General features: G+C 33.9%; 2 protein-coding genes across 5 annotated transcripts; one reads left to right on the top strand and one right to left on the bottom strand.

The window, feature by feature from the left end:
* The first annotated feature begins 2418 nt into the window (after nucleotides 1-2418).
* LOC132141943 (B- and T-lymphocyte attenuator-like) lies at nucleotides 2419-4458 on the top strand. Its single transcript, XM_059551587.1, has 7 exons — nucleotides 2419-2500; nucleotides 2646-2703; nucleotides 3433-3762; nucleotides 3853-3894; nucleotides 4030-4158; nucleotides 4248-4288; nucleotides 4369-4458. The coding sequence occupies exons 1-7, from the start codon at nucleotides 2498-2500 to the stop codon at nucleotides 4456-4458; spliced, it is 693 nt and encodes a 230-aa protein (XP_059407570.1). The 5' UTR covers nucleotides 2419-2497.
* Nucleotides 4459-5259: 801 nt separating this feature from the next.
* Nucleotides 5260-17306, bottom strand: LOC132142535 (OX-2 membrane glycoprotein-like). 4 transcript variants are annotated; one of them, XM_059552479.1, is made up of 8 exons: nucleotides 17139-17306; nucleotides 16573-16636; nucleotides 16038-16113; nucleotides 14793-15125; nucleotides 13726-14055; nucleotides 10038-10319; nucleotides 9814-9919; nucleotides 5260-5897 (listed from the first exon to the last, which is right to left on the bottom strand). In XM_059552479.1, exons 2-7 carry the CDS (start codon nucleotides 16609-16611, stop codon nucleotides 9831-9833), a joined length of 1149 nt encoding a protein of 382 aa, XP_059408462.1. In that variant the 5' UTR covers nucleotides 16612-16636; nucleotides 17139-17306; the 3' UTR covers nucleotides 5260-5897; nucleotides 9814-9830. The 4 variants fall into 4 exon arrangements, with proteins under 4 accessions (XP_059408462.1, XP_059408461.1, XP_059408463.1 ...); XM_059552478.1 differs by lacking the exon at nucleotides 16573-16636; XM_059552480.1 differs by lacking the exons at nucleotides 16573-16636; nucleotides 17139-17306 and adding an exon at nucleotides 16188-16258.
* Nucleotides 17307-19954: the final 2648 nt, after the last annotated feature.

Below are 19954 nucleotides of genomic sequence, written 5' to 3'. Positions count from 1 at the left end.
ATATCCTGTATGATTTGTAAATGGGTCACATTCTGAAACTATTACTATAACTATTATAAACTAACTCTACTTTTATATGATGTTTTAAACAGTGATTTCCTGTTACTAGTGGCAACTAAAAAGCCATCAGTCATGGTATAAGGTACGTTTAGGAGGGCTTCTTGCAAGAGTCAGGAAGTGGTAACTCCTTAGACTTCCTGTGGTTCTGTACATAAACGGAACTTTGTAAAAACATACTTCGCCTTTGGCTTTGGTTGCACATGATATGATGCAGTGAGTTTAATGTAAATGTACTAATGTACATTTTTTTTAAAATATAAAAATCTGCACATTGTGTCTGTCTGCAGGTTAATTTAGGCCTTCATTATAGGCTCATAATTAACTCAAGTCTTAGTCAAGTCATAATTGCAATAATCAGTTATCAATTAAACAAAATGTATAATATTTCCATTCTAAGGGGTGACTCAGTTGATGTCATGCATTCATATATATTTTCAAGGCAGAAAGTGGTTTGAATCATATTACATCTTGAAAAACATAGTAAACAGAGAAATCTGAGTTTTCTGCCTGTTCTGCTGTTCAGTCATTATCCACAAGAAGGTGTTACTGAGTTCTTTAGAACTCATTGTTCTACTGTCAGTGATATTTTCACCAAACTACATTAAATGCAAATTCAGTCGTATTAAAAATATTTTATGGCATGATATGGCACTTAAGTAAAAAGTCAGGTTTTTATGTGTAGTTAATAGAAACTTAAAAAAAAAAAAAAAAAAAATAAGCCTATATCAATTATACAGTGCTTTCGTAGAATGACTTATACCTCCGACCCCCCCCCCCCCAAAAAAAAACCGTGCCCCCTCAAAAATCATGAATGCATGACGCCCCTGATCATCACCCCTAGCTAACCCCACCGCATCAATTTGGGAGCAGTTTCCCCTATTGCTGTAAAGTGATAAATCATTAAATTATATTTCTAGAGAATTTTTTATTTTTATTTTTTTTTGGTAAAATCTGCATAAAATATCTACAATATCTCAAGTGTCTTAAAATGCTTGAACTCCGGTAATTGCTGCTTGCATCTATATTTTTAAGAGGAAGTTGCTAAAGGCAGGTTGATTTGTTGTTAAGAGTTGCTAAATGACGTTGAAATGTCATTGTGCGATGTCGTCACTATCAAACAAAAACTTAAAATGTGTCATTGCTTAGAATACATAATGGGATTACCCAAAGTGGCTGGCCATCTCAGAGAAAAATGAGATTTGAAATATATCAATTAAAAATTTTTTAAGTAGTATATTGGTAGTTAATAAATATACTATTACTCTAAGAAAGGTTTGTAAAAATATGGCACATTAATGGTGTCAATATCAAAGAATATTCCTTATTTATTGTCACAGGTGTTTTACTGTATTTTTAATTATACTTTGCATTTTGTTGCATAGTTACATGAAATGTCTGTAAATTTAAAAGATAATGTACTGGCAGAAAATGACCAGTACCTTTTCCATTTTTGTACATATTTGTTCTTTCTTACACTGTACCTAACTGATTGACATTGGTACAAGTTAAAAACAAGGACTATTATAAAAAAAAAAGTGAAAGTGAAGTGACATTCAGCCAAGTATGGTGACCCATACTCAGAATTTGTGCTCTGCATTTAACCCATCCGAAATGCACACACACAGAGCAGTGAACACACACACACACTGTGAACACACACCCGGAGCAGTGGGCAGCCATTTATGCTGCAGCGCCCGGGGAGCAGTTGGGGGTTCGATGCCTTGCTCAAGGGCACCCAAGTCGTGGTATTGAAGGTGGAGAGAGAACTGTACATGCACTCCCCCCACCCACAATTCCTGCCGGCCTGGGACTCAAACTCACAACCTTTTGATTGGGAGTCCAACTCTCTAACCATTAGGCCACGACCTCCCTAGAATTAAAATTATTATTGAACAATTGCAACTAGCAGCATCTCTCCAACTCTTGATATGCTGCCTGGCTGGCAAGCGGTGCTGCTTGGCTGGTTTCCTTTTTTTTGTTTAATTTAGGGTTAAAATGCGCCTTTTATCATTTGAGCCATTTTTCAAAAGTTGCTTAAAGTTGCCAAATACATTTTTTAAATAGCTAAATTTGTTGCTATATGCATGCAGAGTTGCCAGAACTTGCAAAATAAATAAATAAATGAATAAATAATTGTTAAGTTGGCAACAATGTCTACTGTTTCTTAATCTTTTTTTTTCTTCAACATATGCATGAAAGCTTAGCCAACCTGGACAAGGCTCAAACAAACAGAACAGGACGCAAAAACAACCGGAAACCTCTACAGTGAGGTTTGACAATGTCAATGATGAAAGAAGGCTATGAAGAACAACCATCAGTAACAGACAAAGACACAAGCAGAGTTACAAATTCACCTTATAGAAACAACGCAGGTGTAAAGCACCTGTGATTCAAGGAATCGAAGATACAAGTTAAGTACAAGAAAAGAGACGCAGAGATGGTAAGAGATGTCTTTGAAGAACTTACAGCTTCCAACACATTTCCATGTCACTCCAACATATTTGCACGTGCACAGCTTTAAAATGTATATTAATGAATACATTTTCTGATAAAAGAACTTCAACAAAAAGCAACTTGTCTTCCAGATTATCCTGGCCACTATTCTGATATTGATGTGTGTCAGTGTCATTGGCACCACAAACGGTGAGTATTAAGATCTGCCTTATAGACTGATTTATGTCAGTCAGAAATATTTTTTTAAATGTGATGTTTGGGATGTATTACAGTATATTTGTTAAAACCGATGTTACAACATATATGTGCAATCCATTTGCCAGATAACAAAATGATTTTGTGAGTAAATCACTGACAAATAGTAGTTTTATATAGAATTATTATATATTATGAATGTATTCATAATATAGCACATGCTGGTAAATATTTGCTTATAATAATTTGAATAATTATCTAATTCATCTTATTCATTTAGATGAAGAACCAAAAAGAAGAAGCCAAAGTAAAGCCTCAGACATTAATGTGCTGCATTGCAATAATGGGTGTGGTGCACGGTTACTATCAATAAATAAATAAATAATAATAAATAATCTAAATCATTTACTATGGGTATAGGGTGAGGTGTTTCACAGTTTACAGAAACAAGTTGAAATTTGTTCTTTATTTGTTCTCTAATGTTGTATTACATGTTTACACCAGCAGTCTTAACAGTTTAAATAACAGTTTCAGTTCTACTGAAGAATAAAATACATACTTTTTCAGTATTGTGTGAAAAATCTGATTATCTGATTATTGTCTTAGTTTTATTTAGCGGATAATGTCAATGTAGATAAGGATAAATCACAAAAAATTCTCTTCCAACACTCTTTTTCTCTCTTTTTTTTTGTCTTCCTATTTCTTTTTCCTTCATTCTTTTAGGGTCTGAGATGAATTGTATTTCAGTGATCAGAGTGCCACGAAACACAGTGTTTAGAGCTCCAGTTATGACCAAGTTGAAGATAAACTGTACTATAACTCTAGAAGGATGTCACAGGATCCCAAGAGTCTCATGGTGCAAACTCAATGGAAGTAAAAGCTGTAAAGCTTTTAATTACTCACATCACATAAAAACTGATTTGAAGAGCATGAAAGAACATGAATGGATGGCTTTCCTGTTTTTCCTGAACATCTCAATGGAGGACACAGGTTCCTACAGATGTAAAGTTGGTGACACATCTATATCTCATGCTATTAATGTCACTGTGACAGGTAAGAGACATTATCTTTTGATTCACTGAATGGAAGCATTCAGACATATTGTTGAATATAAATATTTAAATACTTGATTATATTCACTAGATAAAAATGAGAACGAGGTGTCAAGCAATCAAAGCAACACACGTAAGGGCATGAACATTACAATTAATTACATTACTGGTAACATTTTGCTTGGACAAATGCATATTCATATGTTGATTTGAACTTATGATAATGACAACTATAAAATATAATTTTATTCAATTCCTTCAATATTAGGTGATCTGAATCTAGGTCAAAAGGATTATCGTCAGTGGGTCTGGCCGTATCTGTACATCTGCAGTGGAATAGCAGGGCTGGTCTTCATAGTTATGACTGTAACATTTTTTTATGTCATTAGACACCAAGGTGAGTGATTTGAGTGTTTAAAACGAAGCATCACAGTTTCTTTAGAATCAGCTTTGTGTTTCCTTGCATAATCCTATGAAATATTTTAGGAAGAAAATCTACAAGAAAAGATAAGGCAAATAAAAATCAGGTATCCTTTGTTTTAAATATGTGGAACTGTTAATTGCTCGCTGAAAAATACATTTTAAAATGCTGTTTTCACTTCCACAGTACATGGAATCACAAAGAAAAGACCTGCTTCTTCCTCCCTGTCTCTATCTTAACTCAGACCTGCTGACATCCGTTGTATACCGTGTTTAAGAAACTTCACTGTCAGAAATAAAGTACAAATCTTTCACTGGGGTGGTGCCCTTTAGACACAAAAGCTTAAATCTACATCTTTTTGACCTATTTACCCCTAAATGGTATATACTTTAAAGGTACAAATTAGTACTTTAAGCATACATATTAGTACCTTAATAAAGGGTACTGCTCCTGTAACAATCTTTATTTGTACCAGTGTACCTATGATGAGCAACACCAGAAGAACAGAATGTTCATTTGTTTTTTGTTTTTTTTGTCATTCAGTTGTTAAAATCCTCATTAGTATAATAAATGATTAAGTGATGAGAATACTTAAAAAATTCAGTTCATATTGCATTGAAGAGGTAATATGACCAAATGTGGAAAATATTACTCCACAATTGGGTTTTTATATTTGTAAATCACTGATTGTTAATAACGGTTTTCTTTAATAAATGCCTCATAAAACACCAAGAAAAGAAATTGTGCCTGCACAAACACAATATATATACCCTTTTTGCTTTTAGATCAATAAGATATTTAGATATATTTAGACATAAAACATACAACATATATAATGGGATGGACTGGCAAAAAAATAAAAAAGAGATATGTATTAAGATAACATAACTGATAGATTTAAGGAATTATTAGTGAAATATCTTTCTACTTTTAACATGTTATCACATTTGCTGTAGACCTGGTAAGTTTTATTATTATTATAAGTGGGTGGATGGAAACACGCATACCTCTGACTCCCCTTATGTTCATCTTTTAAATTTTTTTTTTCATCGCAAGCCCGACAATGTCAAAGTCTGATTAACAAAGTTCATGTTTCCTTTATTATTTGAGAGGTTTCAGAGAACTTCTTACAAAACACATAAAACACAAGGTGTAGAAGGGGGATGAAACCACCTCATTTCAGAATGACACAGATGGACTAAATGTTTTAAGCTATGAGTGTACTTCCCTCTAGAGGGAAAATGTTTGTAATAATTGAATCACTTTAATCCAAACATCAAGACAATGACTTGGCACCAAAGGCCATATAGCTGCTCATGTCTAAAAGAGTGCTTCCCCTGATAAAACTTGGTTATTTTTATTACACACATCAAAACATCAGTAAGGCTAACAATAACTTTTTTTCTGGCTTCTGACTTCTCTGTGGTTACAGAATGTCAGCTTTCAGATAAGTCTGCTTAGATTTACGTTACTTTAACGAGTATGAATCACTAGAGTTTGGCTAAGAAAAAAATGCTTTACTAAAATATACCATCTATAATAAATAAGGCATTTAGTGTTGTGATTAAATGTTTGTTTTTATACTGTTACACTGAATATCAGTTATATTAGAAGACGTTGACTCAGATTTGTCTGTGACTCAGACAGAGGGAACACCGTTGTTTGGTCAGGGAGAACATCTGGACACAGCAGCATTAACTTTCATTTCAGTCAGCCTGAAGAAAGAAAAAGAAAAGGAAATGTGTTAACGTCCTAGAATTAAGCAACAAAAGCCTTCTTCAACACCAAAAAGTGTTCAATCTAGTCCTCCAACTCCTACAGTTAATTTTTTACTTGATGTTCTTCATCTTGAGTTGTGTTGTCAACAAGGCTGGGTTGAACGGTGAACAATGTTCCTTTATTATTCCAGTTGAGGATATTTGCTGTCCCTCCAGAGATTACATCAATACTGAAACTGACTCATTTCTGCTTTGTGATACACCTTCATGTCTCCAAATAACTCTTGTAATAATTGGTAACATGGAAGTTAGTCAGTCTTTTATCATAATATCACATACTTTTAAAACATGATGGTGAATTAAAAATAATTTCACTCATTTTGTTCAAAAATATGTGACCATTTTCCCATGTCCCCATAGTGCTTCCAATATGAAAATATGTATTTGTAACAAATATTCCAGTCTAATACTGGTCTGTTATACAATGAAAATATTTCTTTAAAGCATAATATTTTTTTTGTGAATTCTCAACTCAACTAGTTCCTACAAATAGTCCAACTCAAACTGACTGAGCCAGAGGTTTAGCGCTCGCACAGAGCTGCGTTTTGACAAACACCACAAAGCCACAATGTTTCCACTGTTCAGAGAAAAAAAATGAACAGCTCTGCAAAATACACTGAGATAAGAAACAGTTTTGGATTAATATATGTTTACATAAAGAGGGAGAAAAATAATGGGAGGAAACCAGCTCAAATGGGGACCTTATCCTCCTCTTGGAACTTCAGACAAAAGTGACCCTCAACATTTAAGGAACAGCGACACAGCTTTGGGCCAAATTGAATGTAGCATTCCTTTCTGAGGGGCTAAAGGGCTTAAGAGTCAATAATAACATTTACATTCTTTCTTCAAGGACATTACATGTCTTATTGTGAACGACTCATCTGAGCTTGTTATTGCAAAGAAAAAAAAATCTTTATGATTATTAAATCTCAAAATACAACAGCCAAATAGCTCTGTAGACATCCCTTTTACTCCATTCTGTGTATTAAACATGAAACATTTTAAACCAATCCTAATGAATAAAATTACGTCCCTTCCCTTTTTTTTTCTTGTTTCCATTTATTTCCAGTTTCACTCATAATTTCTGTTCCTTGACACTCTAGAAGTATTTTAAATATTAAACGGTCATGGTATAAGATGGGCTTCCTGCAAGAGACAGGAAGTGGTGACACCTTAGACTTCTTGTGGCTCAGCACATAAACGGGGCTCTGTAAAAACATACTTCACCCTTGGCTATGGTTTCACTATAATCATACTTTTTTTTTTTTTGGACACCAAGACAATTAAGTGCAACTTCCTGATGCAACAAGATTCAAAGCAGAAATCAGGACTGAGCAGAAGGAATTTCGGACCACTTCACCGATTAGAAGTCATGTGTTTAATGCAGTAAAGAGCATTAAGAGGATGACTCAATGAACACAACGGGAACAGAATGATTTCACTTCCTGTATGTGTGGCCTGGGACACTTTTTTTTTCTTCACTGTCCGAGGCCTCTTGTGCAGATCTAGCTGCCTCGGTTTAAACAAATATGAAATGCTTATTTGACCCTCTCGGGTGACCTGCAGATTCTAAGAGAGGAAAGTGGAAGATATTGAAGCAGGAAGAAAGGCTTGAATAAAGAAGACAGATTGTGTGAAGTGAGAGGTTAGTGAGTCATTCTGGCGTCTCTCTCTCTCTCGCTCTCTCTCTCGGTTTCCGGCTATACATTTTTCCAGTAGCTGTTTTTATCATCTCCTCTCTAAAAGGGTTCTGGGGTATTTATTTACAACAGTGCAGTCTTTAACTTTAAAAAGGTGAAGCACAATATCTCACATCTAAAAATCTAAATGTATAAAGTATTTACATTGAATATTATTATAGATATATTTAACTATTTGCATAATTATAATAATTTCTATATGGAAATGTAATATGAAATTTGGCCTATATCAAGAGTGATGTTGCCATATACAAGGCAATTTGTGACCCTGGACGATGAAACCAGTCTTAAATCGCTGGAGTATATTTTAGCAATAGCCCAAAAAAAAAAAAAAAAAAAAAAAAAAAAAAAAAAAAAAAAAACATTGTATGGGTCAAAATTATAGATTTTTCTTTTATGCCAAAAATCTTTAGGATGTTAAGTAAAGATCATGTTCCTCATCAAGATATTTTGTAAATTTCCTACCATAAATATATAAAAACAATATTTGATTAGTAATATGCATTGGTATGAATTTATTTGGACAACTTCAAAAGCGGTTTTCACAGTATTTAGACTTTTTTTTTTTTGCACCCTCAGACTCAGGGGCGTACTGGCCATCTGATGTTCTCAGAACGACCGTTGACCTGACTGATTCACCATCAAAGTAAAAGTGTCAGATAAAGGGACGTTGACAGCCGACAAAAGGGGGGCGCTAATGCAATCTATTTTTGCATATACTCAAGAACTCTGATGTTTCAAGTTTCTACTGTAGATTCAAGGTTTATGTTTATAATGGTCATTTTATACATTTTGCGTTCTGCTCTTTTCTATAGATTTTAAGTATTTAAGTTCATAGAATAATACATTTTAATTCCCAACTGAAAAAAAAAATTGAAACCATCACATGATTTGTAATTGTTTTACTGGATATAATAAAACTGTATTGGTTTTAAAGGAAACTATAATGGTGCCTGTTGGTCTCTGCTGTTAATTGGTCGCCTTCCGGTGGTGGATTTTGTTAAAACCACTAAACCTAAGGTAAAATGTCCCAAAACACACCATACACAACATACCATTATTTAATGGTTTTAATGGTTAAAGTTGATGGTTTGTAGTGGTATTTTTAGTTGAAATCATTAGAATTTCTATTATGTTTTCTATTATTTTTGTCAGGAGGGTCACCATGGGTTTTGTGATGTTATTTGCCGTGAATGCAGGATTGCTGTGAGGTTGTGAAATAGTTGTGACTGTTTGTAGTTGTGGTGGGCCTGTTTGGAAGAAAATCCAGGGTCATTTTTCACTCCCAGTCCGTCCCTGCTCAGATTACAGATTTTCAAATAGCTGTATCCAGGCCAAATATTGTCTAATCCTAATAAACCATACATCAGTGGAACGCTTATTTATTCAGCTTTCAGATGGTGTATAAATCTCAGTTTTGAAAAATTGACACTTAAGACTAGTTTTGTGGTCGAGGGTCACCTATATAATGATTTTGTTCATATGTACATTTACAGGGTAGATGAGGAAGTTAACAACAAATATAAAATCCTCATTGCAAAACATCTATATGTTAATAATATTTATATAATTATTTTTTATTATATGCAACTTCTTTAAAACAACATATGGAAATATGTATGTTTATATATGTTTTTGTAATATATATTTTTAAATACATGTGTATATTTTATATATAGTTATATAATATCAACATGTACTGATGGGTTTCTACATGTACATGATATAAGATCAAATGTATTACACATTTGTACAGACTAGATTTGGTTTATATGTCTATGACGATATTTCAAATGTGGAAATTTAATCTATGTACACATTTTACATTTAATGTGGTGACCTGACATACTTCTGTCCCCAACAATAAATGAAAAGCTATATTTACTACATGTATTATTATTTATTCAATTAGTGTCAAATGCCAATCTAGTTTCACCCAAAGTAACCTTTTTCTTCTTCCTTGCTTTTCCTTGCATACAAACAACTACATTCTTCCATGTGTACACCCTTATACTGAAAACTTACGAAAGCTTTTATTTAAACTCTATTGACTTTGTTAATTATTATAAAAATGTAATATGCCCCAGGATTAAGCATTACATTAATGCGAAACACAATATTAAAGTGAACAGACATTTTTTGGTGGTACTGACCATCTCAGCAGGTAAAGTTAACACCTCTTCAGGCAGATACACAGACATACGAGCAGCACAAGGACCACACAGCTGGCTGAGATGAGAATGACATGGATGTTCCTATCTGCAATATAAAAAAAAATAAAAAATAAAAAAAAACATCAAATATTCACAACAGTCTAGAAACAACACCATCAAGGCATAACAGTACAAAAAGATCAAGTTGAGTATGTTTCACTCACATTTATTCAGAAACACATAAATTGCAGACTCAAGGCCTTGGTGATGAACTTCACACTTCACAAGTTTATCGTCCAGTAGCTCAGCCTGCATTTGAATGGAACGGACCACCATTGTGGTGCCGTCCCCTAGCTGGTAAAATGATGTGACAGCAGGACCCAGTGTTTGATTTTGACCCTCAATGTTCCAGGAGATATTTGCTGGAGGACGTGATACAGCTGAGCAGTTCGCCTCAACAATGCCCTCTGATACGGTGACATAACTGGCCTCAGGTTCAGGTAGGACTAGGAAAATGACATGAAGTTCATTATGTAATTATATAAAATTTAACATTATATTCTTTTTAACAGACTGAAGATTTTTAAATATGACTGTAAATCAGTTAAACAATTCACTTCATTCATTTCATGATATGACACTTATTTTCACATTAAATCACATATCAGTATATTTGCTGGGAAAAGCCCCCAAATCAATTTAACTAAAAGACACTGGAACTATAATAGACATTATAAAAGGTGAAATATCTTGAATATAAAAGCTTGAATAAAATTAAGCAAATGTGGTGTGGCTAGGGTGAATGACACCCACATATTACCGGTACTCATGAATAAAATTAATGTTAGCTTAAAATATAATAAATATACAGAATTATTTATTTATTTAGTTTAGGGACCAATGCTCACTTTTAACTAGGTGCTAATTAGCATGCATAGTATTACCATATTGGCTGTTTAATAATACATATAAAGCACATATTAAGGCCTTAATCTGCATGACCATATTCTATATTTCTTACTTATCAACTACTTTACTAACTTAGTTAACTGCTAAGGCTAACTACTTTGCTAACTGCTAAGGTAGTTAGCAGTTAGCTTATAATATTATATATATTTATATATATATATATATATATATATATATTTATATATATATATATATTTATATTTATATATATATATATATATATATATATATATATATATATATATATATAGATATATATATAGATATATATATAGATATATATATATATATATAAACATAATATTAATTAGACATGTGCCGGTAGCCTATTCGGTAATGCGATATATCACGGTAATGAATATGCATGATATTGTTATCATGGGCACTTCTAAATACCTTGAGTAATTATACATTACAAATTATTCAAAATTTGGCATGCATTTTAAGAATACTATTCCCATCAACTAGTCAAAATGCACAACAGCTGTATGCTGCTTGAAAGACACGTGTGCACCCTGATGTAAACAAGCGCACGAGAAGCACATGGGGGAACACGTGAGAGACACGCTGAATGAAAGCACATTCACTCTCTGACAGCAGATGGCGCTAAACTGCAGAAAATGCTGCCTGGAAACCCCATAAATAAAGCAGCTGCGCTACTTACTAAAACACATTTAAATAGCCATTCAGATCAAATATTTACGTTTTAGACTTAATAGCCATTTATTTTCAAACTTTACTGCTTTACTGTATTTAAATGTTAAGTTATTTTTGTTATAAGAAAAAAGTTATTTAACCTGTTATACTGTATTATGACCATACCATGATAATACTGTATACCGTGAGAAAGGCATGAGCAATTAATCGCTACAGGAAAATTTGATACCAGCAAATCCCTAATATATAAGCTAACTGCCAAAGCAACGTTTCTCATTTTCAATTAGTTTAACAATGTACTGAAATAACTAAAATGAAAACTGAAAATGAATAAAAACTATATAGACATAAAAAAGCTATTAAAAATGACAAAAAACATTTTATTTTACTAAAACTTTAACATAAAGCAGCACAACTTCAGAAAATAAAAAATAAACAAATTAACAATATTAATAAATACTATGTTATCTTAATGATACTAAACTAGCACTTATAATTTCGCCTTGGCGTACTGACGAGCGAGGACCATGTCTTTTAATTTTTTCTTGTTCCATATCGAAGTACATTTTTATTTTGCAGATGCTTTCAAACTTTTATTATCTGCTAATTCCACCGGTAATGGCTGTAAATTAACCCACTGAATTTGCAGTCCTAATTCAACATTTTACTTCCTTTTTAAATCTTTAGACTTAAAATCCATAGAAATATCTTGTGGACTTTTGGTTGCTGAGATAACGTTCAGCTGGGAACCCTCACAACAGTCCACAGTGTGGCAAATATGTGTATATACTTTGTATATCTCAATTACAAATACTGTACTGGTCATGTAGAAATTTTCTTTGTTGTATTGTAAGTGGCATCTTCATTCAGAAGACAAAAGAAGGCACTTGTGTTGTTATGCTGATTACAGCCGTCAGACGTTGGTCATGTCTGCGGCAGACTCCATCAAAGAGGGACACTGTGACATAAGTCAGATAAAAGAGAAAGAGACAAATCACGACAAGACGAGGGGAGAGTGAGGCTCTGTCCACTTTTGTGACTGTGTGAGCTTTTTGGCGACAACAGCCAGACTGTTTGGGGAATATCAACAGAGGGAAAGCAAACACAATGGAGCTCTGTTCTAGGGGAACAGAAAGGCAGTAATCACACTGGCCCTCATCCCAATCTATCCCCTAAACTACAGTCGCAGACAGGCATTATAACCAGTGTCAACTTTGACTGATTGTGAACTTCCTCCCTAAGAAGAATTCACCTTGAAATAAAAGGGATGTTTTCAGCAGAAAATCTTAACGCTAACATCACCATTGCAAAACAGTTGCATGAGAAAGAATGTAGCACATTTTATCATCTCTCTTGTCATTTATTGCAACACTGCACCGGAACTTCATTAAAACAGGAAATGCCACAACAATAGATATTGCTGTAGAAATATAAGTGTATTTTCAGAGTGAACAAGGAAGAAATCCATCAAATTAAACTAACAGTTGAACCAAAAAATTAAATGCTGTCATTTACCCAATAGTACTATAAAAAAAGTATCATGTGTGTTACCCTGGACCAAAAAACCAGTCTTAAATTCGCTGGGGTATATTTTTTAGCAATAGCCAAAAAAAAAAAAAAAACATTGTATGAGTCAAAATTATAGATTTTTCTTTCATGCCAAAAATCATTAGGATATTAAGTAAAGACCATGTTCCATAAAGATAATTTGTAAATTTTCCCCACTGATACATCAGTGCAAAGGTTATTTATTCAGGTTTCAGATGATGTATAAATGACATTTAAGGTTTTGTGGTCCAGGGTCACATAAGCGGTCCATAATGACTTCCGTCCTAGTTCTCTTTAGCTCTCTCAGTTACTGACACAATTCATCACGGGGTTCTGAGGTTGCATGTTGAACAATGCTAATTTTGGTCAGTTCGTTGCGCATCCTTTTTTGGGGGGGGGGGGTTAATTGTATTTTTGAGGTGTTTGTATGTTTTATAAACACATACACACACAAATACTTTCTCTCTTCCTCACCTCCACTATCACTGTTACAAATACGCCTAATATCTATATATATCTATCAGAGGAGACATTTCAGTTTCATATCAATTCAATCCTAATATAAATCACACCAGAACCAGATAAACAAGGTTTTGAGGTTTATTAAAAACTGACAGCTGTTTTGGAGCTTCCTTGATTTTTTGCCAAACATTTTAGAGACCATTCAAATACATACCCTTCATTTTAAAGCAAATGTAGATGTCTATAAGTTCTGTCATTACTGCCATTTGAACTTACCATAAACAGACAGACAAGCGGTCTTGCTCTTAATGCCATCTGGATATGTGTGAAACTCGCAGGTGTAACAGCCCTCATCCTCTGTCTGAGTCTGGTGTATGGAGAGCTTGGTTTGCCCAAGTGATGGGTTTAGAATGATCCGACCCTTGAAAGGGGTCTCAATGATGGGTTTGTCATTCTTGACATAAGAAGCAACAGTGGTGGTGTCCCCTTGCTCAGCTGTCTTTTTCCATAAAACCTGCTGAACTTGCTTACTGAGAATATACTTGCATGAAAGAGTAACAGGGTTTCCACTCACAACTGTTCTATTGTCCATCATTTCCACCGTTCCTGAAAGGAAAAAGGAAAAGGAAAAGTGAAGAGATTTTACATGCCCTTTAACCACTAGGTAAGAATGTTTACCCAAAAATGAAAATCATGTCATCGTTTACTCAGAATGCTGGTAAACGTTTTGGTGTCCCTTGGTGACACTGTATGGAGACATTTCTTAAAATATTTTCTCTTATGTTCCACCTGAGAAAGAAATTCACACAGGCCTGGTAAGACATGAAAGAATTTTCATTTTTAGGTGAGCTATCCCTTTAAGACTATGATCAGGTTAATATTTGGAAAATGTGCAACACTATATATTAGCATACGTTCATTGCCTTCACTTGTTTTCACCACTAACTTAGGCTGATAAAAAGAAACGTATCACAAACCCAATGGCAGATTTTATCGGATGTAGAGTCATGTGGTTTTTTGTGATAAATTGATGTCAGGTTTTTTTTTTTTTTTTTTTTTTTTTTTTTTTTTTAAGTAAAACAGGTCAGGCAGGATGGTGGTTCTCACCACTTCCTTTTGGGGCACTATTTATAACCAATCGTCAATGTTGTGCAAGGTCATAACCACCAATAACATCATCAAACCATCTTAGTGTAGGTCTAAAAAATAGCACTTCCTATGCTACATTTTTGCAGTCTCTTTGATGACTAATATTAACTACTAAATTCATATTTTCAAATCATCAGTGGTGAAAAATACCAAGAGCACAGAAACATGCTGTGGGTATTTTTACCAAGACCCACCTGTAAGTGAAAGACACGTCCTTCCTCTCTGCTGTCCGGACGGATACACATCAAAAAGACACTGGTAGCAGCCTTCGCTGGCTGGCGTGGCTCTTCTGATGGAGATCACGCTGGTGTGAGCCTGCTGACCTGTGGCTTCCTGTAAAAGCTCGACTCCATCCACTTTGCTTACATTTTCATTCTTATCAGGCTGATAGTGTAGTATAGTTTTATTTGCCATGTCTAACCAAAGAACTTGTTTTAGCTCCTCTCCTGTCTTCATGGTAATATTACAGGCCAGCATGAAGGGAAGTCCAGCCATCGCCTGCAGATGAGGTGGTGCAAGGACCTTACCTAGGACATATTGACAAATCTGAGATCATTTAAAAAGACATACAACAAATACTTATACCTTGAATCAATTTTTAAATACGTATTTTAGATTTAGCATTTTTGCGTTTTAATTAAATTTTATTTTGCTATTTTTAGGGAGTGTACAGTATAAAATGTCAGAGTGATACAATAGTCCTGATATCATAATATCAGAAAAAAATAATAATCATCAAAAAATAAAAAAAAAGAATAAAAATGCTTCACTGCTTGTTCATTTTTTTTATAGTTTATAAATAAACTTGTCTGCCTGATAAAAGTCATGTGGCACAACCACTAAAAACATAAAACAGTAAATTTATGTCATAATGCAGACAAAAAAGCTTGTTTCTGCAACATGATGATAATAATAATAATAATAATAATAATAAAACCAATCGTGGCTTTTTCTCACATTTCTAAGATTATATATCATAATTCTGACTTTTTTTTCTCAGAAATGTATTCTGTGGTGGAAAGCATAATTGCGAGAGGTAAATTCATAACACAGATACAAGATATAAGACATAAGATAAGAGATTTAAGATATAACCTCAGATTTGTTTAAAGTAGACTCAGAATTGCATGCAAAAAAGTCTGAAATCTTTAAGTTTATATTTTGCAATTCTAACTTTTTTCTCAGAATTGTGAGAAAAAACAAGTTATTAGATTTAGTGGTTAAACTAATGTAATCTCTTCTGGAAAATGGCATTAAACCATACATAAAAAATAAAATAAATAAATAAATATAATAATTTGCATTTCAAAGAACCATCTGCTATATTTCTTTTAAGATCGGTCCTTTTCTTTATCTTGGACACTCTTATGCGTCATTGACACACATTCTGCTCTAGATCTTAGATATTCTAATGCTGAGAAAGGAAACCAAACAGTCACCTCGTAGTCGAGAGAACAACATCAGGGTCACCCACACTTGCAGAGATATTGCAAAGATAGATCCACACATCTTGACCTGCAAGATCATTTTAAGTGTTGGTCAATAAAATGGGCCAAACAAACATTAAAGTAAGACAAATAGTGTTTCACCATACAGATTTCCAGAAGCCTGTCTAGTCATGTGCATTAAAGCAGGCTCTACTACATAAACAATGGCATAGTTCAGTGGTTCTCAAACCTGTCCCGGAGTACCCCCAGCCCTGCACATTTTGTATGTCTCCCTCATCTGTCGCACCTGATTCAACTCATCAGCTCATTGGTGGAGACCCCAAGACCTGAAGTTGGTGTGTCAGATATAGGAGACATGCAAAATGTGCAGTGCTGAGGGTACTTCATGAAGAGGTTTGAGAAGCACTGGCGTAGTTCACTACAATGAAAACCCAAGGCAGTACCACCCGAATGAGCACTGCTACATTGTGTGAAACGTCTAAGAAATCTACAGCACTAACGAAGTCAGAGAATTCAAGTTACTTACAGCCAAAGATTTGTAAAGAGCAGACAGTGCACACAACATCAGTTCAGCTCCTCAACAGCCATTGCTTTGTAATAAAAGATATTAAAGACATTAATAAAATAGCTTGAAATATCGAACAAATAAGAAGTTTTTGTTCTGTGTGCTGCTGAACTATCATACTACGGACTATTATAAAAATATAAACGTTTTGTATTATGTGTACATAATGATTCGAATGACAGTCTATAAATCATGATCTGTTGAAAAATATATTACGTAATTATATTTGTTAATCTGTAATCCAGATTGAAAAATCTTTTTCTGAATATAAAGTCTTCGCAAAACATGTGATATAGACGATTTACTCAAGCTTAATGAAAAAAAACCCTCAAAGTATCACAACTAAAGTAATTTATAGAAATAATGAACAGAATGCATACATAGGCATGAAACACCTTGTGTAATTCAGTACATTTCGGGTCTACTTTAACTAGTAACATTTGAAATGAGTCGATTAATAACATTTGGATTATTATTTCTGTAATTTAAGAAGAAAATTAAATGGTTGCAAAAACTAATCGACTTACCCAGCAATGCATGGCTGTGTTCAACAGTATTGTAAAAAAAAACACAGGCTTTGGCAAATCCAGTGGCTCCGCGTTATTCTGGCATGTGGGATATTCGGGATACGAATGGAAGAGGAAGTGAGGAAGTTCGGGCATGCAGTCGTGAAAAGCATAGCAATCAGTGTTTAGAGAGGCCCAGCGACGTTCAGTGTGTGAAAGCGTGCAATTACTAAATTGAGGAAACTGCGACATCTAGTGGTGGGAGACTTCTGTATGCAAAATCAACAAAAACATCTCTCTCTCTCTCTCTCTCTCTCTCTCTCTCTCTCTTGGGAGTTAAATGCCAGCCTGATCCAATTAAAAATAAAAATTAATATGAAAATAAATATCCAATATTTTTTTTTGGATATTTTTAATATCCAATTAAAAATATATATACTTTGTTATCGCCTAAATACACATCTCTTCCATCTTTATTTGACGCTCTAACTCTAGCACTCTCTATTCTAATTCTATTCTTAAAACAACAACAACAACAACAAAAACATTCCCCCTTTTTTTAAAGAAAATAAACTAACACTAGCTTCTTAAATCTTTTTTTGTATTCTATCTGTTTTCTTTTTTATTTATTATACAATTGACAAAATAAAAAAGGCCTCTAACACTATTATTGTTATTATTAGTATTATTATTATTATAGGCTAAACGATAAACGTTAAATAAGTTAAAGCTTTTTATTTTGAAAGCATCCTGACACAAGTGCCTAAAACTTTTCACAGTATACTGCAGTTTTGCAGGTAGGTATATATATATTTAGTAAATTCACTGTCATTTAAGTTGTTTTTATTTTGTTATTTAATAATTTAACAGCCTAACAATACTGTAAACTTAATTTGTCATCATTCACAACCTAAAACTGCAATAATTCTGTCTCACTGACATTGTAACTGTCGCTAAATTATGATGTTTTCAGGTTTAAAAAGTGTTGAATGTAATTTCTGTTCAGATGCATTTCACTGTAACTATTCTTCATTATGAACTCATTATGAAACATTGCACTTCAGAAAACTTATTCAAATTAATTTGTCAAGATGCACAGTTTTAACTTTTGCCAAAAAAAAAAAATAGGCAAAGAAAAATAAGTATTTTGGGAATAAAACTTTATTTTATTTTTAGGTTACATCATATACCAAAAGTTGCCTAAACCTGAATCTTCATTTTTCTTATACTAATATGACATAATAATATGACTAATATGTGAATATTATAATATTCCCAAACTCCCAGCGGTGTAAAATACTTGAGTAATTTTACTTGATTACTTAAATATTATTTGGGGGGATTTGTACTTTATTCATGTACAATTTAAACTGGTTACTTGTACTTTTACTTGATTACATGTCGGGAGAAAAAAACTGTACTTTTTACTCCTTACAATTTTATTTCATCTTAAAAAGTACATTACAATTTTATTTTAACTTATGCACAATAAATAGTGAAAACAGAAGTCCAATGTGTGCTTTACGTGAGAAACAATGATAATTGTTTTCAGGCACCAAGCCCACAGTGGAGACTTACCGGTACATCAGGATAACGTCTGCCTTTGAAGTTTACTATCTAATCTGAGGAAGCATATTGAGGAAGCAAAGTTGTGTTTAAATTAACATTTTATGTTAAATTAATTGTAATTTATGTTTAGTGATGTTCTTACCAGGTAGTGGATATTATGTCATTATATGACACTTTGAGTAGCAATTAAGACTGTCAATGAGTATTTTTTAATCCTTAATAATCATATGTTTTGCTTATTAATTAATTTAATTAGTCACAAATAATTATTTGTCACTTGCCGAGAAAGAAACTGTAAATACCCCAAATAAAAAATTTCAAGTTTCATTATCCTTAGACCTTAGACCTTATCCTTAGTGATGTTGAATAGACACAAAAAAGTGACATTTTAAAAATGTTAATGTTAATATATGTTTTATTTCTATGACTCTCCTCATTAATGCAACACATTCTTGTATTCTGTCTGGAATATGTTTAACCTCTGCATCATATCTTGCTACTCAAAGGAATAGTTCACCCAAAGATTATTTACTCACCCCAGGGACGTAGCCATCTTTTCATAAGTGAGGGGGACAGAAATTATATATATATTAAACATTACAATATAATATAAAACATTACAATAGAACATTTCTCTAATCTATAGCCTACCAGTCAACAGTTTTTGAACAGTAAGATTTTTAATGATTTTAAAGAAGTCTCTTCTGCTCACCAAGCCTGCATTTATTTGATCCAAAGTACAACAAAAGCAGTAAAATTTTTAAATAGTTTAACTATTTTAAATGACTATTTTCTATTTGAATATATTTTAAAATGTTATGTATTTCTGTGATCAAAAACAGGAACTACCAGTCACTTCCGCCGGTGGAACAGGCGATAGCGACGCACCTTTGCCCGCCCTCTGCTGGACGGCGGACGAAAGCGGTGTTGCCATCTAAAGCCTGCCGCATGACGTCATCTCTGCTCGCGCGAATCTTTCTGCTGCTGGGCAGGCTGTGTCTGCACTACAGATGGGACCTGAGGCTATCTGTCTCACGGATTTTAGGAGTGCTTCGCTACTAGATCCGCTGCACAGGCCATGGGACGAGCTATGGCTTCCGCTACGGTGGCTGAGAGGCATCTAGGGCTGACGCTCTCAGACATGGCAAGCGCTCCGGTTCTGCAGCGAGTCGTGCTAGACCGGCCCCGCAAAGCTCTCAGCCACACCCCCCGCCTCCTGCTGCTTCATCGAAGCGCCGGTGTACGAGTTCCGCTGTGGCTGAGCTCTC

The sequence above is a fragment of the Carassius carassius genome, chromosome 6, assembly GCF_963082965.1.
Source record: "Carassius carassius chromosome 6, fCarCar2.1, whole genome shotgun sequence".
NCBI lineage: Eukaryota > Metazoa > Chordata > Actinopteri > Cypriniformes > Cyprinidae > Carassius > Carassius carassius.
Note: the sequence above shows the minus strand (reverse complement) of the source record. Positions and strands in the feature narration are given on the sequence as shown.

Excerpts from the sequence above, each read along its gene's own strand:
- LOC132142535 (XM_059552478.1), bottom strand. The coding sequence starts at position 17,273 with ATGCCCGAACTTCCTCACTTCCTCTTCCATTCGTATCCCGAATATCCC. Across the intron at positions 16,114-17,138 it reads ACACAGCCATGCATTGCTGG|GTCAAGATGTGTGGATCTAT; the intron begins GTAAGTCGATTA and ends ATGATCTTGCAG. Across the intron at positions 15,126-16,037 it reads GTTGTTCTCTCGACTACGAG|GTAAGGTCCTTGCACCACCT; the intron begins GTGACTGTTTGG and ends AATATGTCCTAG.
- LOC132141943 (XM_059551587.1), top strand. Across the intron at positions 2,704-3,432 it reads TGTCATTGGCACCACAAACG|GGTCTGAGATGAATTGTATT; the intron begins GTGAGTATTAAG and ends TCATTCTTTTAG. Across the intron at positions 3,895-4,029 it reads AAGCAATCAAAGCAACACAC|GTGATCTGAATCTAGGTCAA; the intron begins GTAAGGGCATGA and ends CTTCAATATTAG.